The sequence below is a fragment of the Papilio xuthus genome, unplaced genomic scaffold, assembly GCF_000836235.2.
Source record: "Papilio xuthus unplaced genomic scaffold, Pxut_1.1 DF828952.1, whole genome shotgun sequence".
Taxonomy (NCBI): Eukaryota; Metazoa; Arthropoda; class Insecta; order Lepidoptera; family Papilionidae; genus Papilio; species Papilio xuthus.
This window is the reverse complement of record NW_013529697.1, coordinates 1,999,089-2,022,049: the sequence shown is the minus strand read 5'-3', so window position 1 is coordinate 2,022,049 and position 22,961 is coordinate 1,999,089. Positions and strand designations below refer to the sequence as shown.

The 22,961-nt window shown below is 34.4% G+C and overlaps 3 protein-coding genes across 3 annotated transcripts in view; all 3 read right to left on the bottom strand.

The window, feature by feature from the left end:
• Window positions 1-1,255: 1,255 nt before the first annotated feature.
• Window positions 1,256-8,080, bottom strand: LOC106127765 (carotenoid isomerooxygenase-like). Its single transcript, XM_013326000.1, has 14 exons — window positions 7,746-8,080; window positions 6,262-6,365; window positions 5,863-5,974; window positions 5,433-5,579; window positions 4,950-5,060; window positions 4,664-4,761; window positions 4,515-4,595; window positions 4,319-4,399; window positions 3,947-4,071; window positions 3,295-3,471; window positions 2,625-2,781; window positions 2,323-2,384; window positions 1,978-2,076; window positions 1,256-1,659 (listed from the first exon to the last, which is right to left on the bottom strand). Exons 2-14 carry the CDS (start codon window positions 6,362-6,364, stop codon window positions 1,486-1,488), a joined length of 1,527 nt encoding a protein of 508 aa, XP_013181454.1. The 5' UTR covers window position 6,365; window positions 7,746-8,080; the 3' UTR covers window positions 1,256-1,485.
• A 157-nt stretch (window positions 8,081-8,237) lies between these two features.
• LOC106127774 (malate dehydrogenase) lies at window positions 8,238-12,227 on the bottom strand. Its single transcript, XM_013326013.1, has 7 exons — window positions 11,937-12,227; window positions 11,666-11,869; window positions 11,199-11,393; window positions 10,914-11,111; window positions 9,638-9,770; window positions 8,994-9,168; window positions 8,238-8,534 (listed from the first exon to the last, which is right to left on the bottom strand). The coding sequence occupies exons 1-7, from the start codon at window positions 12,087-12,089 to the stop codon at window positions 8,387-8,389; spliced, it is 1,206 nt and encodes a 401-aa protein (XP_013181467.1). The 5' UTR covers window positions 12,090-12,227; the 3' UTR covers window positions 8,238-8,386.
• Window positions 12,228-19,000: 6,773 nt separating this feature from the next.
• Window positions 19,001-22,961, bottom strand: part of Plc21C (Phospholipase C at 21C) — a 48,531-nt gene continuing 44,570 nt past the window's right edge. The window contains exons 14-21 of the mRNA XM_013324997.1: window positions 21,750-21,926; window positions 21,344-21,547; window positions 21,080-21,227; window positions 20,563-20,761; window positions 20,233-20,452; window positions 19,903-20,040; window positions 19,467-19,586; window positions 19,001-19,110 (exon numbers count right to left, since the gene is read on the bottom strand). Of these exons, the coding sequence (XP_013180451.1) occupies window positions 19,063-19,110; window positions 19,467-19,586; window positions 19,903-20,040; window positions 20,233-20,452; window positions 20,563-20,761; window positions 21,080-21,227; window positions 21,344-21,547; window positions 21,750-21,926 (1,254 nt within the window). The 3' untranslated portion in view covers window positions 19,001-19,062. The remainder of the gene's footprint in view (window positions 19,111-19,466; window positions 19,587-19,902; window positions 20,041-20,232; window positions 20,453-20,562; window positions 20,762-21,079; window positions 21,228-21,343; window positions 21,548-21,749; window positions 21,927-22,961) is intronic.

Below are 22,961 nucleotides of genomic sequence, written 5' to 3'. Positions count from 1 at the left end.
CGCTAAACAGTTGGATTAAGGGCCCGATACAAAAGGCAGTTATCCTAGAAACCGCGCGCATCGTGAGAAGGTTCCTGTCTACAGCCCTGACCACTGGTTGTATGAGTCATGGGATTCCGCAGCCGGTGATGTTCTATTTTTAATATAATATGAAATGTACTATATTAAAAATATGGTAAATAAATGTATACAAAGAAAACATTATCTACATGAAACTTTTAAAAATACTTCTACAGAAATTTTACATCGAATAATCGAAAACTTAATACATGTATGTTAATTTTTTAATTAACAAAAATAAAAATTCAGGTAATTTAGAACACATAACATTTAAGTAAAAAGTCTAAATTTTTTACTTAACATTAATCATGTAAAAACATGGACACGATACTTTTTAGAAATAAATACTACGAATCATTTTATTAATGAAAGTAGCTAGACCGCAGCGAGGTGAAGTGATGGGGAGTAGTAGTCATTACGACTTTTTATGAATAGAATGAGCGGAAACTATTTTTACTACGATTTTTGTGCACGCAGACTGGTGTTTGATAAATTTTCGATTTTGGTTTGCATATTTTTAAATACGATCAGTGTCGGCAAGAGGTTACGCTGTATATAGCATTTTATTACTTTTTATTGAATAACTGAAACTTCTAACGCCCTAGTCACTCCAAGGGTAGGCTCCGAGCCCCTCAGTGGGCACGTATAGTGAGTTGATGAACTGAAAATATAAAGAGATATGATGATATGTTATGTAAGGTACGTATTTTTAGATATTACTAGCTGTCGCCCGCGACTCCGACTGCGCGGGATTAAAAATAGATAGTAGCCGATTCTCAGAACTACTCAATATGCTCACAAAATTTCATGATAATCCGTCAAACCGTTTCGGAGGATTATGGGAACGAAAATTGTGAAACGAGAATTTTATAAGATTAATTACAATCCTTTGGCGCGAATGACGTGCTTTCAATACAAAGTGTAGTGTCAGAATGAATGCGAGGGGGCTCAAACGTCGACATTTTAGTAAGGCTAGTGTTGAGTCAACACATTGGCTCATTTCCGGATTTTCTTCCTAACAATATGTATATACCTAATTATCGTATATTGTTAGAATTATTAGGTATAAGTTTTATTAAACCACGATAAAGTAAGAGATGATATAAAATAATTAGGGAGAGTAAATAAGAGTATTTTTAGAAAAAAACATTTATTGTTAATTTACTTAATATATCTTACAAACAAAAACTTTACGTTTATAAAAAAAAATAACATAACTAAGTGCACTATTCTAAGATATAACTTGTGGTTCGGTCATTGAAATTCATTTTAGTTTAATTAGATTCTTAAACAACCTCAGACCGTTAGTAGGACGAAAAATTAAATTATTACGACATATTAAGTTTATAATATAAATTGAATTAAAAAATTTCATCAACCACATAGCTTAAGAAGTTTGATTATATTTTTGTTCTAGGGTCAAGGTTAAACGCGATCTGATATAAACCAGCCGTGGATACATTTGGGCGATGGCGAAGGCGTATCAAATGTGACACGGCCAACTTCTAACAAAGTTCGTGAGTCCAGTAGTAATAGACTGATCTTGCATATATGAGAACCATAGAGTAGAACACATAGCAGTATACCCGCATCTTCTTCCTGTTATAAACAGAATGATAGAACTTAGAAAAATAATGGAGTTATTTAAACCACACATGGATACTCGATGTGGTATACAGCTAAAAATAGTCAATGTTTTTATTTGATGTTAACAATAAAATGCCTGATGGATTTTGATTACATATTACCAAAAAATAATAATTGCTATTTATTTTTAACAGTATGCATAAAAAAGCAAAGAGTTTTGGTCGACTGAAAGTTACTGTTAAGTGAATGCCACGCAGTCGCGGTTCCACAAGCGAAAGAGTTCGTTTTTGATTAGTTTTACTTAACTTAATTACTTAAAAAAATAATTACTTGCGCTTGTGGTTCTGGCACAAAAACAGGTTCACTTGCAAAACTGCCCGCTTCAAACCATGTCTTATAATCTCCTGACCATGTGTCCACCTTTACTACCTAAAAAAAATCTTACGTTTTTTACGAAAACTAATTAATTGTAATTACTTACTAATAATTAAAATAAAATTGTAGGTAAGTACATAACCGAGATACCACATTTTTGTTTCGTTCTTATAGTTTTCTTGGATATAAATTTTTATGCGAATATTTCGGCAGTTTCACGAAAGAAGTTTTTAAAACAATGTTCCCTAATTAAATATGTACACTCATTGTGATTTTGGATAGTTTTTTTGTGTAACTTACCGCTCCTGGGTTGATGTTATCAATATCTGAACTTATTGCGTAGAAATAGCGATACGATTTCCCTTTAACAAAAACATACATCAAAATAAATAATCATTGTTTGAGATCAGCTTAAGATATAAACGCTTGGCAAACATTACTTTTTTAAATAGCAATTAGAATTATGAACAGTACAATTTAAAAGTAAAAAAATGTAATATAACTTAACCGCCTAAAGCATATCAGTGATCCTTATATCTTGTTACTATCATATTGTTATCTCTTTCTTTTTCAAGCAGATAAGTGGAATAACAATATCTTACCGTTATACATATTGTAATGTATTCTAGGCGTTTCACATCCAATGTTAGCCAGCAACTTGGCCTCTACAAACGTCATATCGGGAGATTCGAGTGGCATTTTGAGACGTTTCGCACGGGCACGAAACCATTCTGCACAGTCTTCATTACTTTGTATCGACTATAAGAACATAAATTATAAAATTCATAGTTAATACAAAGTCATATATAAACGTCTAAAAAACTCATGTGTATTTGAAGTCACTCGCCCTGATGAAAGGCCTCCGATGGGCTCGTAACTAGTTGGTGCCGACATCGGATAAATATACGAGAGTGTTTTAGCCATTTATATATTAGTTTTTGATGTATAAGGTTAAATAATTACTATTACTCTAATAGTAACCATTTAGCGAATCAGTGACACAGTTACGGTCTTTTTTTCAGAGGGGAATATGATTCTCTTCCGGATGGAATCATACCCACTAAACCCCTCTGTTCCTCCTACGCATCATGTCGAGGCCACGGGCACGTTTACGCTTTCGTCCGCGACCTCGCCTCCACAGTTACGGTCTGCTTACTGTAGGTTTCGACTACACTGACACTTTTGTTTACATATTTCAGTCTTCGTTTTATCAAAAAGAAAGGGATGACAATACTTATAAGGATTACTTTTAAGATTCTAGTAATAATTTACCTCCATCGCTTTGATATACATCCCGTTCAATATCTTAGCATCTTTGTATGTACAGAAGTCGAGTACGACGTTTTGACCGTCCTCAAACGCGTTGATCACGTGGAAGTAGAAGAGAGTCTCTGTGCGGTAGCGTCTCACTTCTTCTCCGGTTTTACGACTTATCAGTACTATGTTCGTCTAAAATATTGAAAACTTATTGAATATTTGTTACTTTATTATTAAGAAATAAGTTTACCCAAAAGAAGCATAGTCCTTAAATTGTCATATCATCACAGGTAACTGTAATATTAAGTGAAGTTTGTATGATTGAGTTTAGGTAGGCTATTCTTAGGAGATAAAAAATTGTGCCTTAAACATCTAAGAAATAAAATAAAAATGTTTATGACCTTTTTTTTAAATGTTATCAGACTTTTTTGAGAATTTACTAATATTTCTTATACCATTCCAACTAAGTTGTAGGCTTGTGCCAAAATATGGTTTACAACAATAGTCGAATGGCGAGATTCGAACTCTCGAACGCGTGATCGAAAATCCATACCCTTAACCATTAGGCTATTGTCGGTTCAAAAGCTTAATTGACTAATTGCTTGCACTGTGACATTTAATATAATTTTTATTATAAAGAATTTGGACGTTAAAAATAAACAAATACCTCAAGTTTTGGATACCATTGCAGAGCGGATGCAAAAGGTTTGTCCAAAAATACATTCCACAACACTGTCCTTAAAGATATCGTCATAGGCTGTTCGATTAATACGAAGTAGTTCTCTGTTATGCCTAAAACAAATAAGACAATGTTTCACTTATTCTATATCAATGTTGCCATTACTTATATTTACTTTCAGTAAAATAATGACGAGAAAGTATGCGTTGATTTAAAAATATGGAAGCACCTTGAGATGTGCCTGGACCTTGCAAAACGTAAAACCGTAATTACTCCCTAGGGTTAGGGTTATGATTTTGTGTGTCTTTGTGTAGAATAATGGCTCAAGGAAATTAATCATAAAAATAATTTTTAATTTACCAAAAGAATGCATATACGAGGGGTGCATTTGCCAGCGAGGTTTCATACCGCCAACGATGTGAGCTCTTTCGAACATGTCACCTGGAATTAAACACCGATATAAACAAAATGAGTTTTGAAGATATCAAAAATTTTAAAAAATTGTTTTTATTGACCCATTTTGCTTGTACTTTTAGACTTTCTTAACAGTACTAACCTTTTTCAGTAAATGGAAAATGTATGACGACGTGTCTCATCCCACGGCTTGTGTATGACAAACCAATATTGATGACGTCACCTGAAAATAACAGACATCATTTTGTTTCAACAATACTCAAATTAGATAAATTGTTTAATTCTGCTTACCATTTGGCAAAATATGTGGATGAGCCGAATGGTTCACGATTGCAAAATCTTTAATTAAATCTTTTCTTTCTAAAGTTTTCAGAGTCTTTGGGTCTATTCTGAAATATTGTTATACAAAATTTAAATTACAACTTTACTTTATCTTTGTAGAAATTTTAACACGAAAGGACAATTTAATAAATACAATTTATTCATTCCAACAAGTTAAAAAATTGAGGTTAAAAAGTTTGGAGTAAAACCTGCTATTGGTTAATATAACAACTTTACTTTTAAAAATAGTACTTACCGATGTATGATGGGAGATTCCGTGAAAGTATAAATTTCATCACCGATAGGATATACGGATACAACCGTGTTATCTGATAGTTTTTCTAATGGTTTAAAAAATGCAGTAAACCTGAAAAAAAAAACAAACAAAAATGCTTATGAGATGTTCTGCAATGGATTATTAATTAAAAAGACGTTTTGAACAGGCATGAGTTTTAAATGTGAAATGGCACTAGAGCATTTCGTAGCCCGTAAGACATTTTTACCGGACTAAAATTATCGATTATACTTACATGTTTCTGAGTTGATGTTAGAACATTTAATTAAATTGAACCTCAAAATGTCAAATTATAGAAAAATTAAGATACAATCTGAGTTAGTACCATTATATAGAATAGATATAGGGCCATTGTAGGAGGGATATACAGAACAAAGACATGGCACTTGAAGAAGATATTAAAAAATAATAGAAGCAAGAAGTATAATAATAACAGTCACAAACCTATCAAAGATAGTATGGCAAGGGTCAGGAACCGATTCAGTAGCGAATTCTGTAACAACAATACGATTTGCTGCCTTATTTCTTTTGTATGTGTCAGTGCGTACAAAGCGGCATTGGTATGTCGCCGTCCCCTCTGAGATCTTGAAGCTATAAATAAACATTTTATTTTTCAATTAACTAAGTCGCCACCACAAATAACGTCGATTGACGGTTATTTAGGAATTTCCTTACTTTATATTAAGTATGACACATCTACTCTAAGAGTTAAAAGTTTTCATGTGAACATTGTATTTCTCTTTTAAAAAACCTCTGGTACGCTGATCATTTAAATGGAAACATAAACTTCTAGATTGTACTAATCTTAATGGATTTAAAACGCCTAACAAAGTAGTGTATGCATAATTTATTAGTGTGTATAGTTAAACTCGACCTGTGCAAAAGAGCTGAACCATCGAACACGTGGTCAAAAGACATCGATCCAACTTTAAGTGTCCCCGGACCATTCCGTAGAAGCGTACCTTGCAGCCATGGTGGTATGTGACCTAAAATTAGTTATAGTATTAAGGTATTATAAAATCCAAACGTTTGTAGTTAGCTACTCGATCGTTGTTTTAAGAATGCGTACGTGAACCGAGATTAGTGGTATTAAAAGTGACAATTTTGATTTCTAATTTTGACTATATTATCACTGTAGTAAATATCTACTGAATCCAAAAGTAAAAACAGACAAAATACTTCGTGATTTCTGAATAGATATCTCAAAGGAGAAAGTAGTATAAAACTTTTTTAATCAGTAGGTACATTAAGAGTATTAGATTTAAAAACCAACCTGTAGTTTTTCCTTCCAGTGGAGTCGTAATTTCTTCTTCGCAAGATCTCAGAAACACAGAGCTAGCGCAGTTTGGATAACAAATATCTTTTTTTTCAGTCATTCTGAAACAGTTTTTGATGTCACGTTTGTTAAATATTTAATTATTCGGTGATTTCAATGCAAATATACATATAACATACAAAAACATTTTCCCACGACATGTACTAATGTCAAGGACAGATGCATTGTAAGATTGATCGCGAGATATACATAGAAAGACTAATTCAATAAAATTTTAGCCAGCGGCTTCGTATGCGCGGATTATGAAATAAAATACTTTAAGTAGCCAAATATTCCAGATTATATTCGACATCTATGTCAAATATCACATACCATTTATCGATTTTAAAAAATAACAAGGGATAGCTGATTATAAAGGAATATATAACATAATCACTGGTTAGAAAGAGACGTAAAATTTTCGTATCTGTTTCTTTACTCCTGTAACCTGTAAAGTCGTATTTTATTTCTTTATTCATAAATGTTTTTAGATTGGATTTGTTTATTTAATTAATTTGGATAATTTATTAAAAAAAAACATAATAATGTTAAAACTATAATCTTACAGTATATAGTTACTATCATAAATAATTTACATATTATACATAACTTATAGTTATCATCAATATCATAATTACTTATCTTCATTTACATGAACTCACTTGTCGGTCATTGTGCCGATTAATTTTTAAACTAGCGGATTCCCGCGAGTTCGTAAGGGTGAAATTAAAAATAGCCTAAACTACAAACACCAGATATCTCCCAGTAAAAGTCCCCATAAAAATTGATCCAGCGGTTTCGGCGATTACCCGAAACACACGCGGATTTGGGGACAGACAGATAATTAAACGATTTTACTTTTTTTTTCTTTTAATTTTATTAGTGATTTATTACAAGAATAATATAAAATAAGTTTGAACATTTCCTTGCTTTTAGTTATAATTATCACAATTTTAACGGAAAAAATTAATATCAAATTGTTATTGAAATATAATTATTAATTTTCAATTACTTAAAATTTTATTCAAGTAACTTGTTACAATTTTTTTACAAAATAACTTCATAACATAATTCTACGATATTCTACACAATCATGGGAATATTTGCTCAATTTTTTTGAAAGTTTTAAACGCAAATACACTTATGAGTTTATCGTTTGTGTAACTATAAAAATTGTATTTAAAATAGTTAAATAAAAAATTTCATGCGACTTTATTTAATGCTTATCAAGGAAAATTCCCAATTTTACTAATTAATTTGCAATTAACATTCTTTAACAAACATTAATTTCAATTTGAAAACAATATTTATCTTAGTTAACACATTTTTAAGAAAATAAAAACGTTACAACTTGTAATTTTCAACACCAATAAGTTAACCAAAAACAAAATTATATCATTTAAAAAAAAACTTTAATAAAGTTGTAAATAAAAAGAACTTACTTGTATAAATATTTAAACAATTCACAGTTTTAAATCAAATGCAACCAGTACCCCGTTTATTTTGCAAATAATTGCATATATTAGGCACGGTCGTCGCAAACGGCATCTCGGGTCAAATGATCGCTATTACTTCCAACGCTATGCATTTTATCCAATATATTCGCGACCCTGATCCGACAAGACCTGACTATACAGATATTATAATTGCATAAGAAAACGTTACGACGAACGACGAACTGATTTTTATCATTTGCAGAGGACGAATAAAATTCAAATGCAATGCAAATGTCACACAAATCATAGCAACAAAAATCATATTTAAAATTAAGTCGTGTTCACATCGTGTTACAATTTGTTATAAATAATTTTACTGAACTTATTCACAGTTCTCAAACTTTTTTATTTAATTCAATTAAGACATTACGTCAATTAAGACATTATGTAATGTATTACATTTTAATTAAAAAATAACATATTAAATTGTATATTAACTGCCGCGCTGGGAGTTGATTAAGTCACCCTTAGTGTAGTGTAAATTTAGGAAATCTAAACTAAAGGAGTGCTTAAATAAATCTGAGTAAGGAAAATTAATTTAACTTTCTAAAACTATAAAAAACGTTATTTTCATATCATGTTTCATTTTATCGATTTCTTTTAGATTTCGCACTCGGTCTACAAATCTCGCAAGGCACGCATGGCGGGAATGTATAGATCTTGCAAGGGTTCAAACAGTACTCGTCACCAACCGCGTAGCACCGCCCCAGGTTCAACATGTCTTCGAGATCGCACCTTGTATATAAAAATCATTAACATCAAAAAAAGTGTTACAAAAAATATGACGCGACTTACTACTATCAAAGGTGTACATAGCTTTTTTTATATGACATTTGTTATAAAGATCGTATAATTAACAGGTAAGTTTTATTTCTTTTTTAATATTTTATTAAATAAATCCATAATCTTAAGACTAGCTGTCGCCCGCGACTCCGTCAGAGCGGAATTAAAAAAAAAGCTATTGGTCGCAGCGTAATGATATATAAAGCCATCCTCTATAAATGGACTATACAACAAAAAAATATTTTTTTCAAATCGGACGAGTAGTTCCTGAGATTAGCTCGTTTAGACAAACAAACAAACTCTTCGACTTTATATTATTAGTATAGATTTAAAGCTGCATGGGGTCTTGTTGCTTTGTCTCATTGCATTATTTTCATTGGTCATTCCGAAAGGAAAATAAACTGTACATACTTGCTTTCTTCCAAGAGCTTGGTCTCGACTTCATTGAGAGTGGGCACTACGTACTCCACGATGCCACCCTTGCCAATTGACAGCGGCGTGGCGCAGATCTTCATGCCGTAGCACTTCTCAGCATGATCCTGTTCTACTAACGCGCTATCGATAAAAGTCTTCTTCTCAAACAAACCTTTAAAGAAGTCGAAGAGAAGTTCAAGTTCAAGAGAGTTTTGAACCATTGCGTGAAGACGTATTTGAACTGACGACTAAAAACTATCTGTGAGATTGTGATGAAGCGCTGGTCTATACAGGTTTATCTTTATCTGTTTTAATAGACTTTTGCTTGATAAATTATTATATAAATAACGTAACAATTTGATTTACTAAATTATTCAAACTTTCGTGAGACATTATACTAAACTGATATATAAACACGGCTAAACACTCACGTATATTCGTCCGGTGGCGGCACCGACTAGTTTCTGGGTTCACTGGGCTCAGTGAGCGACGACGCTCAATGAGCCGCGTCCGCGAAATAATACCAGTACCATTGATCCTGATGAAGGGCCCCCGATGGGCTCGTAACTAGTCGGTGCCGCCACCGCACGAATATACGTGAGTGTTTAGGCGTGTTTATATATCAGTTTAATTTGATTTACCTTGCATAACGCTAGTAACAAATCTTGCAGACGAGAAACCGATGGAAAGATGTCCTTGCTCATAGTTGGCTTTAACTTTACAGATAATTTCATCAGCCTCCCGCACCAATTTTGTGAGGCATTCCACTTGCGTCTTGAAATAAATAATAAAACGTTTAAAACTAATTTATTTAATATAGTTAATTTAAAAAATTACGTCTTATATGTGATATTTTAAACGATCTTTACTTTATTTTTCGACAATCAGAAGTGCGTATATATTGTCTTTGTGTATTGACTTGAGCTATTTTTAAAACGTTGATAATTTAGGCTATTTTTAAACTAACAGGTGGAATGTACAAGGTAAAAAACCTCTTCCTGCTTTTTACTGAACACGCTTAAATGTAACCTAGGTTTGCATGTCCATTATTACTAACATTTGCCTTATAATTCGTCGAAAAATGCCTTATAAACACTTAAATCTTATCCCTTAAATTCAGCGTAATCTTCATAGATTTCTCGGAAATCGATTCAATTTTAATTTTATCTCCTGTATGCAGTGTCATACAATATTAGTTTATAATTTTATTGTCTAGTTCGATTTTTTTTTATTTTTACTTATCAAATTATCACTAAAGCTGTATTTTATAAGTAAATGTTCGAAGGAAGCCTTAACCTTTATTTACTTATATTTAGCTTAAAATAAAACTGACATATATAACAAATAATATTAAATTTAGTTTGTCCTTTTTCGCGATATAACATAGCATTTGCCGAATTTAAAGAACCGGTTAAGACTGTAAAAGAATTATCAAAGCATTTAAATGTTGATATCAAGGTCGACGTTAACTAAAAATAAGTCGCCAAATAAAGCCGACGAAAGCCTTCGCCGATTTGGAAGAGCTCGGTCATTCACATTTCAGCCAGTTCAGAGACATGTTATTCGTATTTATCCCGATTGTCGTACAATTCAATCTGACTTTATATTAAAATTCACGATAAAGAAGCAAACGGTCACTTAAAATAGGTAAAATAGCAAAGTGACATCTGCCAATTGACATTTCCAATACATTAAGATTGCAGCAGTGCAGCCCATCTAGCTTTAATGAAAATTTTGAAGAATTTTAGATTTATTACTACAAATAATAACCTGAAGGAGGTGTACAAAAAGTATATTTCCTTTTGTTATACCACTTACCAACCGAAGTCAATTAACCTTACCATGTCTCTTTAATTAGAGAAAAAGGATTAATTCGACTTGAATGTAGAAAATTATCTTTTTATACTATTGATTTACCTGTGGGAAGTTGCCAGCTTTGCCTTTAGAGAAGACTGGCACGCGTGTGCATCTGCCGGTGCCGCAGATGACAGGTGTCTGCGTGGTGGCGGGGTCAGCGCCCGTCAATGCGCAGAACAGTTGATTGGCTCGCATCGAGCTTATAGAGTTAACGCCGAGCACGCGACGCTTGTCGTATACTCCCGCCGTTTTTAACGTCTGGTGAGAAATATTCCTGGTACACAGAGAAGTTCATACCTAGCCAAAACGTGAACAGTTTCTCAGTTGACTATAAGTTATACTAACATGCATGCATAGGGCGAAGTTGCAGTCGACAGGCGGCGTCTGCACGGCGACGACGGCGTAAGGACAGAATCGCGCGCACGCGATGCTGGCCACGCGCACGCGCTCCATGTTCTTGAAGAATAGTTCGCGGTCCAGCGCGCAGCAGCACGGCGGAGTCACAAAATGCCCACCGCAAATCAGCACCACATCAGAATTCTAACCAATTTATAAATATAAATGGCGTTGGGAGCTTACTACAACCAATGGCACTCCTGCGTTATCACTTTTACCTCTATACCGGTTGCCATATGTCATCAAACTAAGATTAGGTTCTAATACTTTGTCTAAATGTAAGATTTGTCGATGTTTCTTTTATCTTTTAGTAATAAGGATGAACTGGCAATAATTGCGATTGTAACAGCAATAGACTCTTTATTAGTACAAACTCTACTGCGAGTCACTAAAATATATGTATCCAAAGTATTTACAGTAAGCGCATCGCCTAAACGCGGACGACCCTGGAACGCTTCGACATCTGCGCTGGTATCAATGTGGGCGAGGTCGTTGGCCACGCCCATCACACAGGAGTCCGGCTCATCGTCATACAGGCTCAGTTTGCGCACCACCGGCTGCTGCTTAAGAAAGAGTGCGGCGACGCGACCAACGTCACTGCCCGCCCCTACTATTGCCACCTGATGCGTTAAACGTACCGTATGTAATTACTCAAAGACTGATAATACAATAAAGACAACCACAAACCTTCCTCGGAGGCACGCGCGGTGCTGGGCAATACCTTTCACATTCTTTCTCTATTTGAGCCAAAACCTCGGACATAACATAATTCCGGTATTTCGCATTTGGCACAATCATGCAGTTTTGCGGAACAAGTCTTGTAAATGATCGCTGAAACATTTTTATAGAACTGTTAATACTTTTCAATTTTGAATTGGATTTGTTGATGACTATTAGATTTTTTAAAACATTTTTAGTTTTGATATCATTTATGAAATTGATGGAAGCAGGTTTTGATTGCAAGTCGTTGACATTTTATGTCAAAATTTAAGATTTTCTCTCATTTTCTCTAGAATAAAAATATTACATTGATTTATATATCAAAAGGTTACTTTAGCTTGAATAGAGGCAAATAACGCTTTGAAAGTGAATCGTTATAACATTGGCTTATATTCTTCTTCAGTATTCTGTATTTCTATGTAATCTTATACCGTAATTATTTAAAAGGGGGTAAACGAGCAACGAATCGCCTAAGATCATTTCCGACGCCCGTTGTTATAACAATGTTGCATATAAGTGTTTCTTCAGTGGAAACCCAGTTGCAATTACTGATTTCGCACCATTACGGACTGTGTATGATTTTTATTAAACATCTTGGATATTAAACTCAGCTGTATATTTTCCGTCCTTTTTTTTTACAAAATAAGTTTTCCGAGTGGACCTCTAGTAGTGGAAAGGCACCTTAAGTGTCAGAGGGAGAAAAAAATGAAACAACAAATAGAACAGACATCAAATTTAATAGATAAGTTTATGTATAACATTCATAGTGATTAATATTATATTGTCTACCCATACACAGGCGTACTCATACACGAAGGAATTCAAAATGACTAGAACTATTCAGATCAAAAGCCGCCAAGACAACTCACCTTACCATACCCCCGTACTATACTTACAGTGAATTCAAACTGATATAACACCTGTCTTAAAACAATATAGTGCGACAAACATATCTGACCCGGTGACAAGGATCTTGTGACATTTTTTGCAATAATGAGGCGCTAGTGTGTTATGATAATTTAGTTTGCATTATGCTTACGAGATCAGAAAATATAGTAGGTCTGTATCTGACCCGGTAGGTGGGTCGCTGTAATCGTAATTCCTGTCAGAATATATGCTAACCTTCTAAAGCTATAAAATAACATACACGACATGACGAGTTAAGATACGACAAGGATCTTGTGGCATTTTTTTATATTTACATGAGGGGCGCTAGTGTGCTTTTCAGTCAGATAACTTAGTCAGTCTATATTATCTGTGAAAAAATTGTTGTTAGACAGATCTTACAAACAGTGAAAACTCACCATTATACCACATCCATACAAAACACATTGTCATAACCAGCAAATCCATTCTCTAAATCTAATAAAGGCAAATCTGATTAACTTGGCTTTTAACTGACTAATATCTCTATGTAAGAGTTAGACATTACAAAAACTGCCATACGTGAATACAGATTATGTTACCGTAGAATTACACTGCCGAAATGTTGTCTATATTTACAATGATGAAGAAAGAGATGCCATGTTTCAATAAATTTCGGTAATGTAATTTACAGTTATAAAAATAAAATAACACTATACAATCGTTAACATAATATTTAAATGAAAAGCTTAAATTATATAATCTTTGCTTTACCATACTAATAAAGACGTTTTTATTTAAATAAAAATTAAAAATTTTCTGTTTAAACTTTCATTTCCCAAATAAATTAATTATACACATTTTAATAACTTATAGCTATTTTAACATTTAAAATAAACTTACAAATAAACAATATGATGTGTAGAAAGCAATAAAAACATCTAAATATGTAACAGCAAATTATATAATCTTTTAAATAAATTAAAAATAAAAAAAAACTTGCATAAAACTATGTATTTTATATATTTATTTGTGACAATTCCTAAAGCCATTTTGTTAAAATGAAAAATAAAAAAATGTTTTAGATTATTTTTTGTAACTGGCAATACTTACGTATATTCGGAGTAAATAAACTCAAATATAGTATAAAAACAATAAAGCCTAATAAAATAATGATCCACTTACGACAAATATGGCTTGTTTTACACTTTTTTCGTCGTAGTGATATTTTTTAAAAACAATAAATATTTTTTTAATATAAACTACAAAAAACGTATAAATATTGCGTATATTAGCTTTAAGCTTGTACACACGTGAATATTTCAATAAAAAATGAAGCATGCGAAAAAAAACTGCTTAATACTTAAGAACAAACATTAATTTTGATGAAAAAAATAGTAAAAGCTTACAGTAATGTCATCGTTGAGCATAGTTTATATTCATAAGAAAGGTCAGTCGATATGGCTATTTGAAAAAATCCAAAGTACCCACAACAGACCCGACTGCAGCGAGTTTACTACCTACCATATACATCGCATACTACTCACAACCCGCCTAAACACACTTAAACTAATTCATAAGATAGTCCATAACTTAAACGACGCTCAAACATTCTTGATACTTGAAGACTTTCATGTCCTTGATATTATTTTACCTTAAGAATTTTATGACACTTTAAGAATAGAAATACCAAATTAAATTATTCCGAATATGGAATTGAAAATGATTTAGCTGCCAGAATAAGTTATTTGGCCACTTAAATATATGTTTTAAATTTGGATTCAATTTTAAAGGTGTAAAAAATAATTTGTAGGAGATATAGTTTAAAGATAGTTACAAAATATAAAAGATGTAAGACAGCTGAAAGTATTCAAAACTTATTACGAAATATGCAGTTCTAAAGAGGTGTTACATATACAATACTATGTTATAATATACAAGAGGTTTATTAAAATATTAAAGGCATCGACTATTAAAATATCTCCAAAATAGTAAGGATAACAAGTGTAAAAAGTCGAAAAATCATCATCTTTTGATTAAGCGTAGCAAGAAAAGGCTTCAAATAATTAGATAATATGAAAATATTTTGATTCTTATAAAAAAAAATGAAGAAAGAATTTCTAGACGTATGACGTTAAATAAAACTGACGAGGCAAGCAGTTATAGTCAAACCAGGATATCTGACCCAATGAGATGTAAAACCTACATGGTCATAGAAAATCGCATATAAGAAAAAAAAACTTGACATGACAGCTACAGTAGGAAAAGTATCTTGGGACACTTTTGTGGCTTAGATAGGAGGGCGCTAGTGAGCTATCATAATTTAGTTTGCCTAATGCCCACCGGGTCCTATATCCTTGTTGGTCCATACGTCAGAATTACGATAAACCCACACGTGAACTCCACAACACGCCAGTTCACTTACGAAGGCTTTCGATTGCTATTACACTTATACTGACCATATAGTCATCTCTCTCATTCTCTTTGAATGAACAAAGACAACATGTTTCAATGGAAGTATGACTGCAATCGAATCCTACAGTAATATAGAAGTATTTGTGATATTAAGAGCCGTATAGACTACCCGCCAAAGAGACGAGGAAGCAAAAGTTCATGCTATATGAGACGCTAATGTATATTATGTAAAATATGATAGCTGCAGTCGGATATGACAAGATTAGCCCTCCTTTCCATTTTTACTAAAGCGGCTGTTACAAGCGTCGGGAGTGACCCAGCCACATAATAAGGACTGAGTAAAGTTAACATGAAAAAATATAAACTTGGATTAACATTTGTATGATTTCGTATAATCTTTTTCGTCTTTTACGCAATTTTTTCAAAAATTTCGAAATTAAATAATCCCGTGACTCTTCCGTCTTTAGAATTATTAGTAATAATTCATCTATTAAAATATTTAGATGAAAATAGAAAAAAATATTAAAAATCACGTAGAGAGCAAATTACGAAGAATATCATTTGATAGCAATATCATATTTAGGGAGTTACAGGACAGTAAATGTTAGGCCACATTTGCAAGATCTACTACCAACAATCTAACCTAACCTAACCTAACAAATGTTATCAAGGCAAGATTAGGTGTATTGCGTAAACTACTACTCATTAGTTCATTTTCACAACTACCTACAATTCTAATGTAATTTATCTGTATCGAACAACTCACGTTAAAAACGCTAGATTCCAATTGAACATGATACAAAGAAAATTATCTCTCAACTATCCAAATATCAAAAAATGAGAGAAGATAATATCTAAATTTCAAAGTACCTTATCATGTATCAGTACTTTACTCAGAATACGGGTACAACTACTTTTTTTTTAAACAACTTATTCTAATAACATCGTATATTATACGGTTTTCTTTGAATTCAATAGCACAAGGTTTAAAAATGTTTTACCAGTAAACAGAGGTGACTACAGCGACTTTCCTAACTTTGACAAAACAGATATAACAATACGTTTTAAACGGGGTGTTTCGTCTCGGAAACCCACGGTCAGATATCGTTTGATTACAGTGTCTTAGAAACAAAACACAACATCAAGTATGCGCGGAATGTAAAATTACAGGACACATCTGTGAAGACACGTGCCTAAAGCTAACCACGACCTGATGTAAATTTTGAATATAATCCAAGACGTATCCGTAAACGGGTAATCTTGCTACATCAAATAATATGAGCAGAGATGTCTACCAATCTGTACTTCGTAAAATCACAAAATGCATATTTTATTACAGTTATACGGGATGATACAAAAAGATTTTTTTCGCATTTGAAGTTTAGTAGTTGCTTCGTTATTTACGCTACGTCTTAATCGTTTGTAGTTTTTCAGTTACTCTTACTTTCTACCAACATACATATATTATTACAAATATTATAACAGCTGTGAGTGCTACAGAGTATAGAATAGGATAGACAAGAATTTCCCTGTTTTCATTTTGAGATTTTTTTATACATCACTTCAAAGTATTATTAAATGTACTGTCTATCTGTAGACAGGGAATGAAATATTAGAAATATTCAGTATTTCAAACCTTTTTAATAGTGAATTTTAGAATAGTAAAACAATTACCTCAACAAAAAAAGTAATTTCCAAATCTAATTAAAATTACAAAAAAAAAAATTAAACCGATTTAAACGATTGCTACTTTAAGTCGGTTAAATTTGTAGCATTTAAAAATTTAATAAAAAATACATAGAAATGTGAAATAGAGTTCGATGCAATATGATAATTTCCTTTTAAATTATTTGCACCAATATAAATTAACTTTCAAACTAATTAAGTACATTATAGGAGCACCATTATAAAAATTAAGATTCGTGTAATTTTTTTCTTTTCAAACTCCGAAACAATGTACTTTTATAAGATTCAAAATTCAATTTTATTGAAAAAAAAGTGTATTTATTTAACAATTCACGATATGGCAAATACATTACATATGTAACATTAACGATATTAAAAGCATTTTTTGATAAATATGTACTCGAATATAAAACGCAGGCCAAATGCAAAATTTTATTTTTGGCACTAATACATTAAATGCGACAAACCTGTACATAGCAGCCAATGTGTTATATACAAAATTCTTTCCATACACTTATGTTTTTCTAACAAGCATTTCGCAAAATGGAATGTTGTACTACAACCAATGGTCAAGATTGTTATAAATTTCATCCAGTTTTTTTTTTGTAAAAATTTAAAAACAGAAAAATTTAATACCAAAATTCTTTCTAATAAAAACTTGGCTATGACAATAATATTGTGAATTGTGACGATCAAAATTATATAAAAATCCCGATTATTTTTTAATTTCAATGTACTAAAATCAATATATTAAACAATTACATTTCAAATAATACATAATTATAAAAATTTAAACCGATTCAAAATATAAATATGATGTACATAAATTTCAAATTGTGCGATAAAACAGTTTCATATGCTTATAAAACCAAACATATAAATATAAATATTTGTGCTTTCATCTGTATTAAATATTAAAATAAAAAAAATAGTTTTATACTTCATTTATAGAATTTCCAAAACTAAAATTATTTAAAAAATAACTGCAATATAAGCCGCATAAATAAGTTAAAATAAACATTTTTTACATATCAGGCTACAATGAAAGAAGGAACAAAACGTATAAATTGATTAACTCTAAAGGTACGTGTCCACTATCCCGCGCCGGACGCATCGCACGCACGGATTGAACGCATTTGCTTTGTGTTGCGCGCGACTCGGATGATGGACGCTGCGCTGTCAAATCATACAAAGCAAACACAAATCCGCCCGGAACAATGGACGCGTACCTTAAGGCACATTACTTTAAACCTTCAGTTTTAATTACACAAAATATACATAGGCAAGTTCTACAAGCGAGAGTCATCACACGGACAAGACGGGACGACCTTCATAAGCGAGAAATTCGGATTAAAACGAAACCTCGCCTTGAATTCTCGCTTATTCATGGACGACTGTACTTCCATTTCACGCCCGTCTATAAAGTGACGGTAGTTCACAGAGTAACCAACAGTTTTGTTCCTACCTTCATCGTGTGAGTTGACTAGTTATCAATGCGTCCTAAGAATTTGAACACAACTATATCTACATCGTTAAATGCATTTGCGTAAATAACACACGTTTTTGTGCAAAACTAATTTACGTACAGGCATATTGTATCAAAGCGGTGACTTAATTTGTATCCTAATCCCCATTCATAAGATTCAAAATTGCTTGAACGTAAGTTACGCACCCTTATGTACACAATCGCATACATTCGCAGGAAGGAATCACACAAACAACTAAATCTACGAGATTTCCGACGTAATTAGGACGTCATTATGACATGAGATTTCATATAAACATAATATAACTGAAAATTTAGGTTATATATTTTCCACGAACATGATTTATTTTTATGAGGAAGAAGAATCGAATTAAAAAACAAAATCTCATGCTAAAACACACAAGGTTCGTAGAAGAACACCACAGCGACATCTATCGTGAGGGCGACGCATCTCGGCTCAAGCCCCGATGGCTCACATCGACTCGCTTCTTAGGAGATAATATCACAGATTCCTAAAAAATTAAAACTCAACGAACGCAGAGATCCACCTGCCCGGCAGGGGGCGCGCAGGGGGCGCCGGCGGGGGGTGCGGGGGGCGCGTAGCACCGGGCGCGGGGGGTGCGGGGGACGCGGGTGGGTGTGTTAACCATCAGGCGCTCCGCCGCATAGTTGCTCTAGTTCCAGAAGTTCCTAAAAACACAAAAGTATTGTTTGTGCATTTAAAAGTTTAATGAGGTCTCTCCATGAGACCATGACCTCGAGACTATGATCAGAAATGGGAAGATAAGTACTGCTAAACTACTGAAGAGGAAAGATTTGATTGTTTGTTTGTTTGTTTGCATAGAATAGGCTCCGAAACTACAGAACCGATCTGAAAAATTCTTTCACTTGTAGGAAACTACACTATGCCCGGATGCTATAAGCTATATATTTTTAATTTCAATTCCAAGCGGACGAAATCGCGGGTAACGGCTAGTATCATAAGATTGAAATATAATGTATAAAAATGTGTTTGCTGGGGCCCTATGTCCGTTGGCAAGGTGTACCTGGTCCCTGTGCTTGTGCAGCATGGCCCGCAGCCGCTCGTGCGTGAGTGCCAGCTGCTCGCGGCGACGCGCATACGCCTGCTCGAGCCGCGAGCACTCCGCCACACCGCGCTCCACAGACTGTAATACAACATACGCCAAGAAAAATTTCCGCCCATCAAACACTTCTATAGTTCTTTTCAAATATCTTGGCGGTAACATCGAATACAGCGACTCTTACAAAGTTAAGATATCTGAAAACGACTATACAAAAAGTATTTCCCCTCTTACTCCAGCACTCATTGTCCTTAGTCTTTGTGGGATATCATTAATGCAGATTTCTCATACCCTACACTATGGAAAACTAATAACCGACTCTGAATGCGATAGTTATTCAACTTGGAATATATATATTAATAATAATAAATATATAATACATTAAGTTTTTTCTTATTACCTGTGAATGTATCTCTCTTTTAATCCTGAGTATTTCATCTTTGTCTCGATTAGTTTTTTTAGCGAGAGCTTTAACATCTTCCTTTCTGGAATTGGCAAGTTTATTCAATATCTCCTTCTTCTCAGCTTCGAGCGTCACCTGAAACGCGAGTAAAAAAATAGTCATAGCAAATATCTTTTGCGTAAAATTCTTTAATAATACGGATTAAATAAGAGACAAGACTAGTATTTTATAAATGGCGTGTCATGTTAATAAGCTTTTAACGCCATCTAGGGCCTAAAATTAACATTACATAACCGTTTCACATCATACATTTGTGGTAACACTTACAGTGAGCTCCTTCATTTGATGTCGCTGCTCTGCGCTAAGCATTTTATCTAGCATGGCGTAGATGTCGTGGTGGTAGCGCAGACGCAACTCCCTCTCGCCGGCCACGCCCCCGTCCTCCGCCGTGCCCGCCCCCAAGCCGCCGACCCCGCCCCCACCGCCACTCGAACTCACGCTGCCCGTACTCGCCAGTGAAAAGCTAGTCGAATTTGCGTCCCCGCTTCTATCATAACGAGAAGTGTTTTTCGTTAAGTGTCCACGTTGTCTAAATGAAAATATGATACAATATTTAACAAATCAATGTAATAATTCTGTACTATCTTGTGTACTGACATATTCTTAGAGGAGAGTCCCCTCCGGAAGAGTTTAGAGAGTGGGCGTGTCTCGCGCGGGTCTCGCTTGCGGCGCAGCAGGTCCAGCTTACGGGCCAGCTCGCCGCGCCGCTCGCGTACGCGTTTCGATGACAACAGCGCCGCCAAAGTACTCTCTAGCCCCGCCTCCCAGCACAACTTCTCTTCCTTTTCTTTTTCCTCTGAAATTGTAACAATGACTATCATCTTACTAATATTATAAATGGCAAAGTTTAGATGGATGGATGGATGGACGGTTTTTGTTATAAGGTATCTCCGAAACGGCTCGACGGATCTTGATGAAATTAGGCACAGATGCAATACATAGTTTAGATGTTAAACATACAGTACTTACTGTTTTTTTTTAATTTCACGCGAACGGTGTTGCGGAAAAAGCTAGTCTCAAATAAAATCGTTTTTCGTGTCAATAAACAAATCGCCGCCAGTTTAAACCAATTTACAACAGTTTATATATTTGACATAAAATTATAGACACACACCTCGTGTGAACTTATCCTCGACTGGCAGTGGTGCAGGTACGGAGGTGGGGACAGGAGCAGACAGGGCGACGTCCGCATCGAGCGAACGCCGCGAGTCCCCGCCCATACCCGCCTTGTTGGGGCTGCTGTCCGCACCGTCTGACTTCAACTGCAATAATTTATTACGAAAATAAATACATTTCTAATGTAATTCTTTTCAAAATGCAGTCTTGTACGTGTTTTTGATTGATTAAGAGCTAACAGAGAATAGTGATGTATACTCGCCATGGAGCTGAGCCGGCGGCCGTCATCATGCGGCGGAAGGCCGGGGTTGGGGGCGGTGTTGGGAGCATTGTTGGGGGCGGGAGGCGCGTCCGTGTCGTCTGTGAGCACGGCCAGCTGGTGCTCGCGCTTGTCCAGCTCGCTCTGGTACTTGATGGGGTTGGCCAGCGCCTCCGCCAGCTCCGACAGCCGGTCCGGCACGTAGTCCTGTTCATACACAAAACAATATCACAAAAGTGTCATATATATTAAAGGACTTGCACACAAATTTAAACTGACTTTTTAGACTACTAATATGTATTAAGCAACGTCAGATGGGAGACGACAATGTAGGAACATACAAAACAAAAGTATAAAGCGCCTTATCCCAGTCGGACCAATGGATTAATGACAATTCTCGTGCCGTTACCTTGACAACGACGAGCAGCAACAGGCTGGCGGGCAGCGGCAGGCCGAGCTCAGTGCGCAGGTTGACGTGGCGGTAGCCGGGGCGCAGGCCCAGCACAGGCAGCACGCGGTGGCCCAGCAGCCGCCCGCTCTCCTCGTGCGCCGCTATACGCAGCATGGCCAGCTCGGGCAACACCACCTCCAGTTACAAGGTGTTGCCATTAAATAAAATATAAACTCTTTGCTTAATTTTTAATTAATTGAACAATCCAATCACTCGAGTAGTAACAGCTTTTTTGAATTCTCCGCAAAAATAAAAATAAATACTATTTTAGTACATTTTGTGGCAAAGTGACGAAATCCAAATGGAAATCTCACTATACGCGACAGAATTCCAGAACGAAACGAAATGTAAATATGCACTTAAAAGTTTCCTAAGTATTAATTAATTAAACTACTTTCGGTTAATACAAAAGCGAAACACTCCAATAAAATGTAATATAGCCAGGGATAAAAGTAAAAGCCGGCTAATGAAGTTGTAACGTGCAGTGTAATTAAATATTATTGCTTTACTTCGGCGGTTATCTTGGCGAGGCGTTAATGTATCGTGGAAAACTTTATCAATAACAAAGTTTAGGGGATGAACCGATACAAAACTGTCCCCGGAGAGAAGACGAAAGTAATCGAGATAAGATGGAACTGTAATTATTCTGTTCCGTTTGTAATTGGCACGTATTCGTGGCCGTCTAAACTTAAGACGTTATTTTGGATATCCTAAAAATATTTGATAGTCATTGGAATGATTAAAAGAAACTATTAAACATACGATTCTTTGAAAACATTATTGTTTGGTACTCTCAGATAAATACACAGATTACTAAAATTTGAATAAAAACAGCAACTTTAATTGGAAGAGAATTAATTATCCGTTGAAATAATTTCTTATTCTACTATAATAAAACGAGACATTTCCCATCTGTTGATTTTATACCAATATATTATTAAATTATACGTTCTCGAAAATGTTTGATGCGTGCAAATTAACAAAGTCGATGAGATGAGTCATAAATTGAGGTCGTTACGCGCGTTTTAATCTCCTAACGCAAAGCGACACAACATCGGGGCTCGCATTTTTACGGCCCGCAAGCGGTTTTTATGTGACGCTTTCCTTCGCCTTGTGTGCAAATGTCACGGAAATGAGCAAACACTAGGGTTGTCGACGCTTTTTTTATCA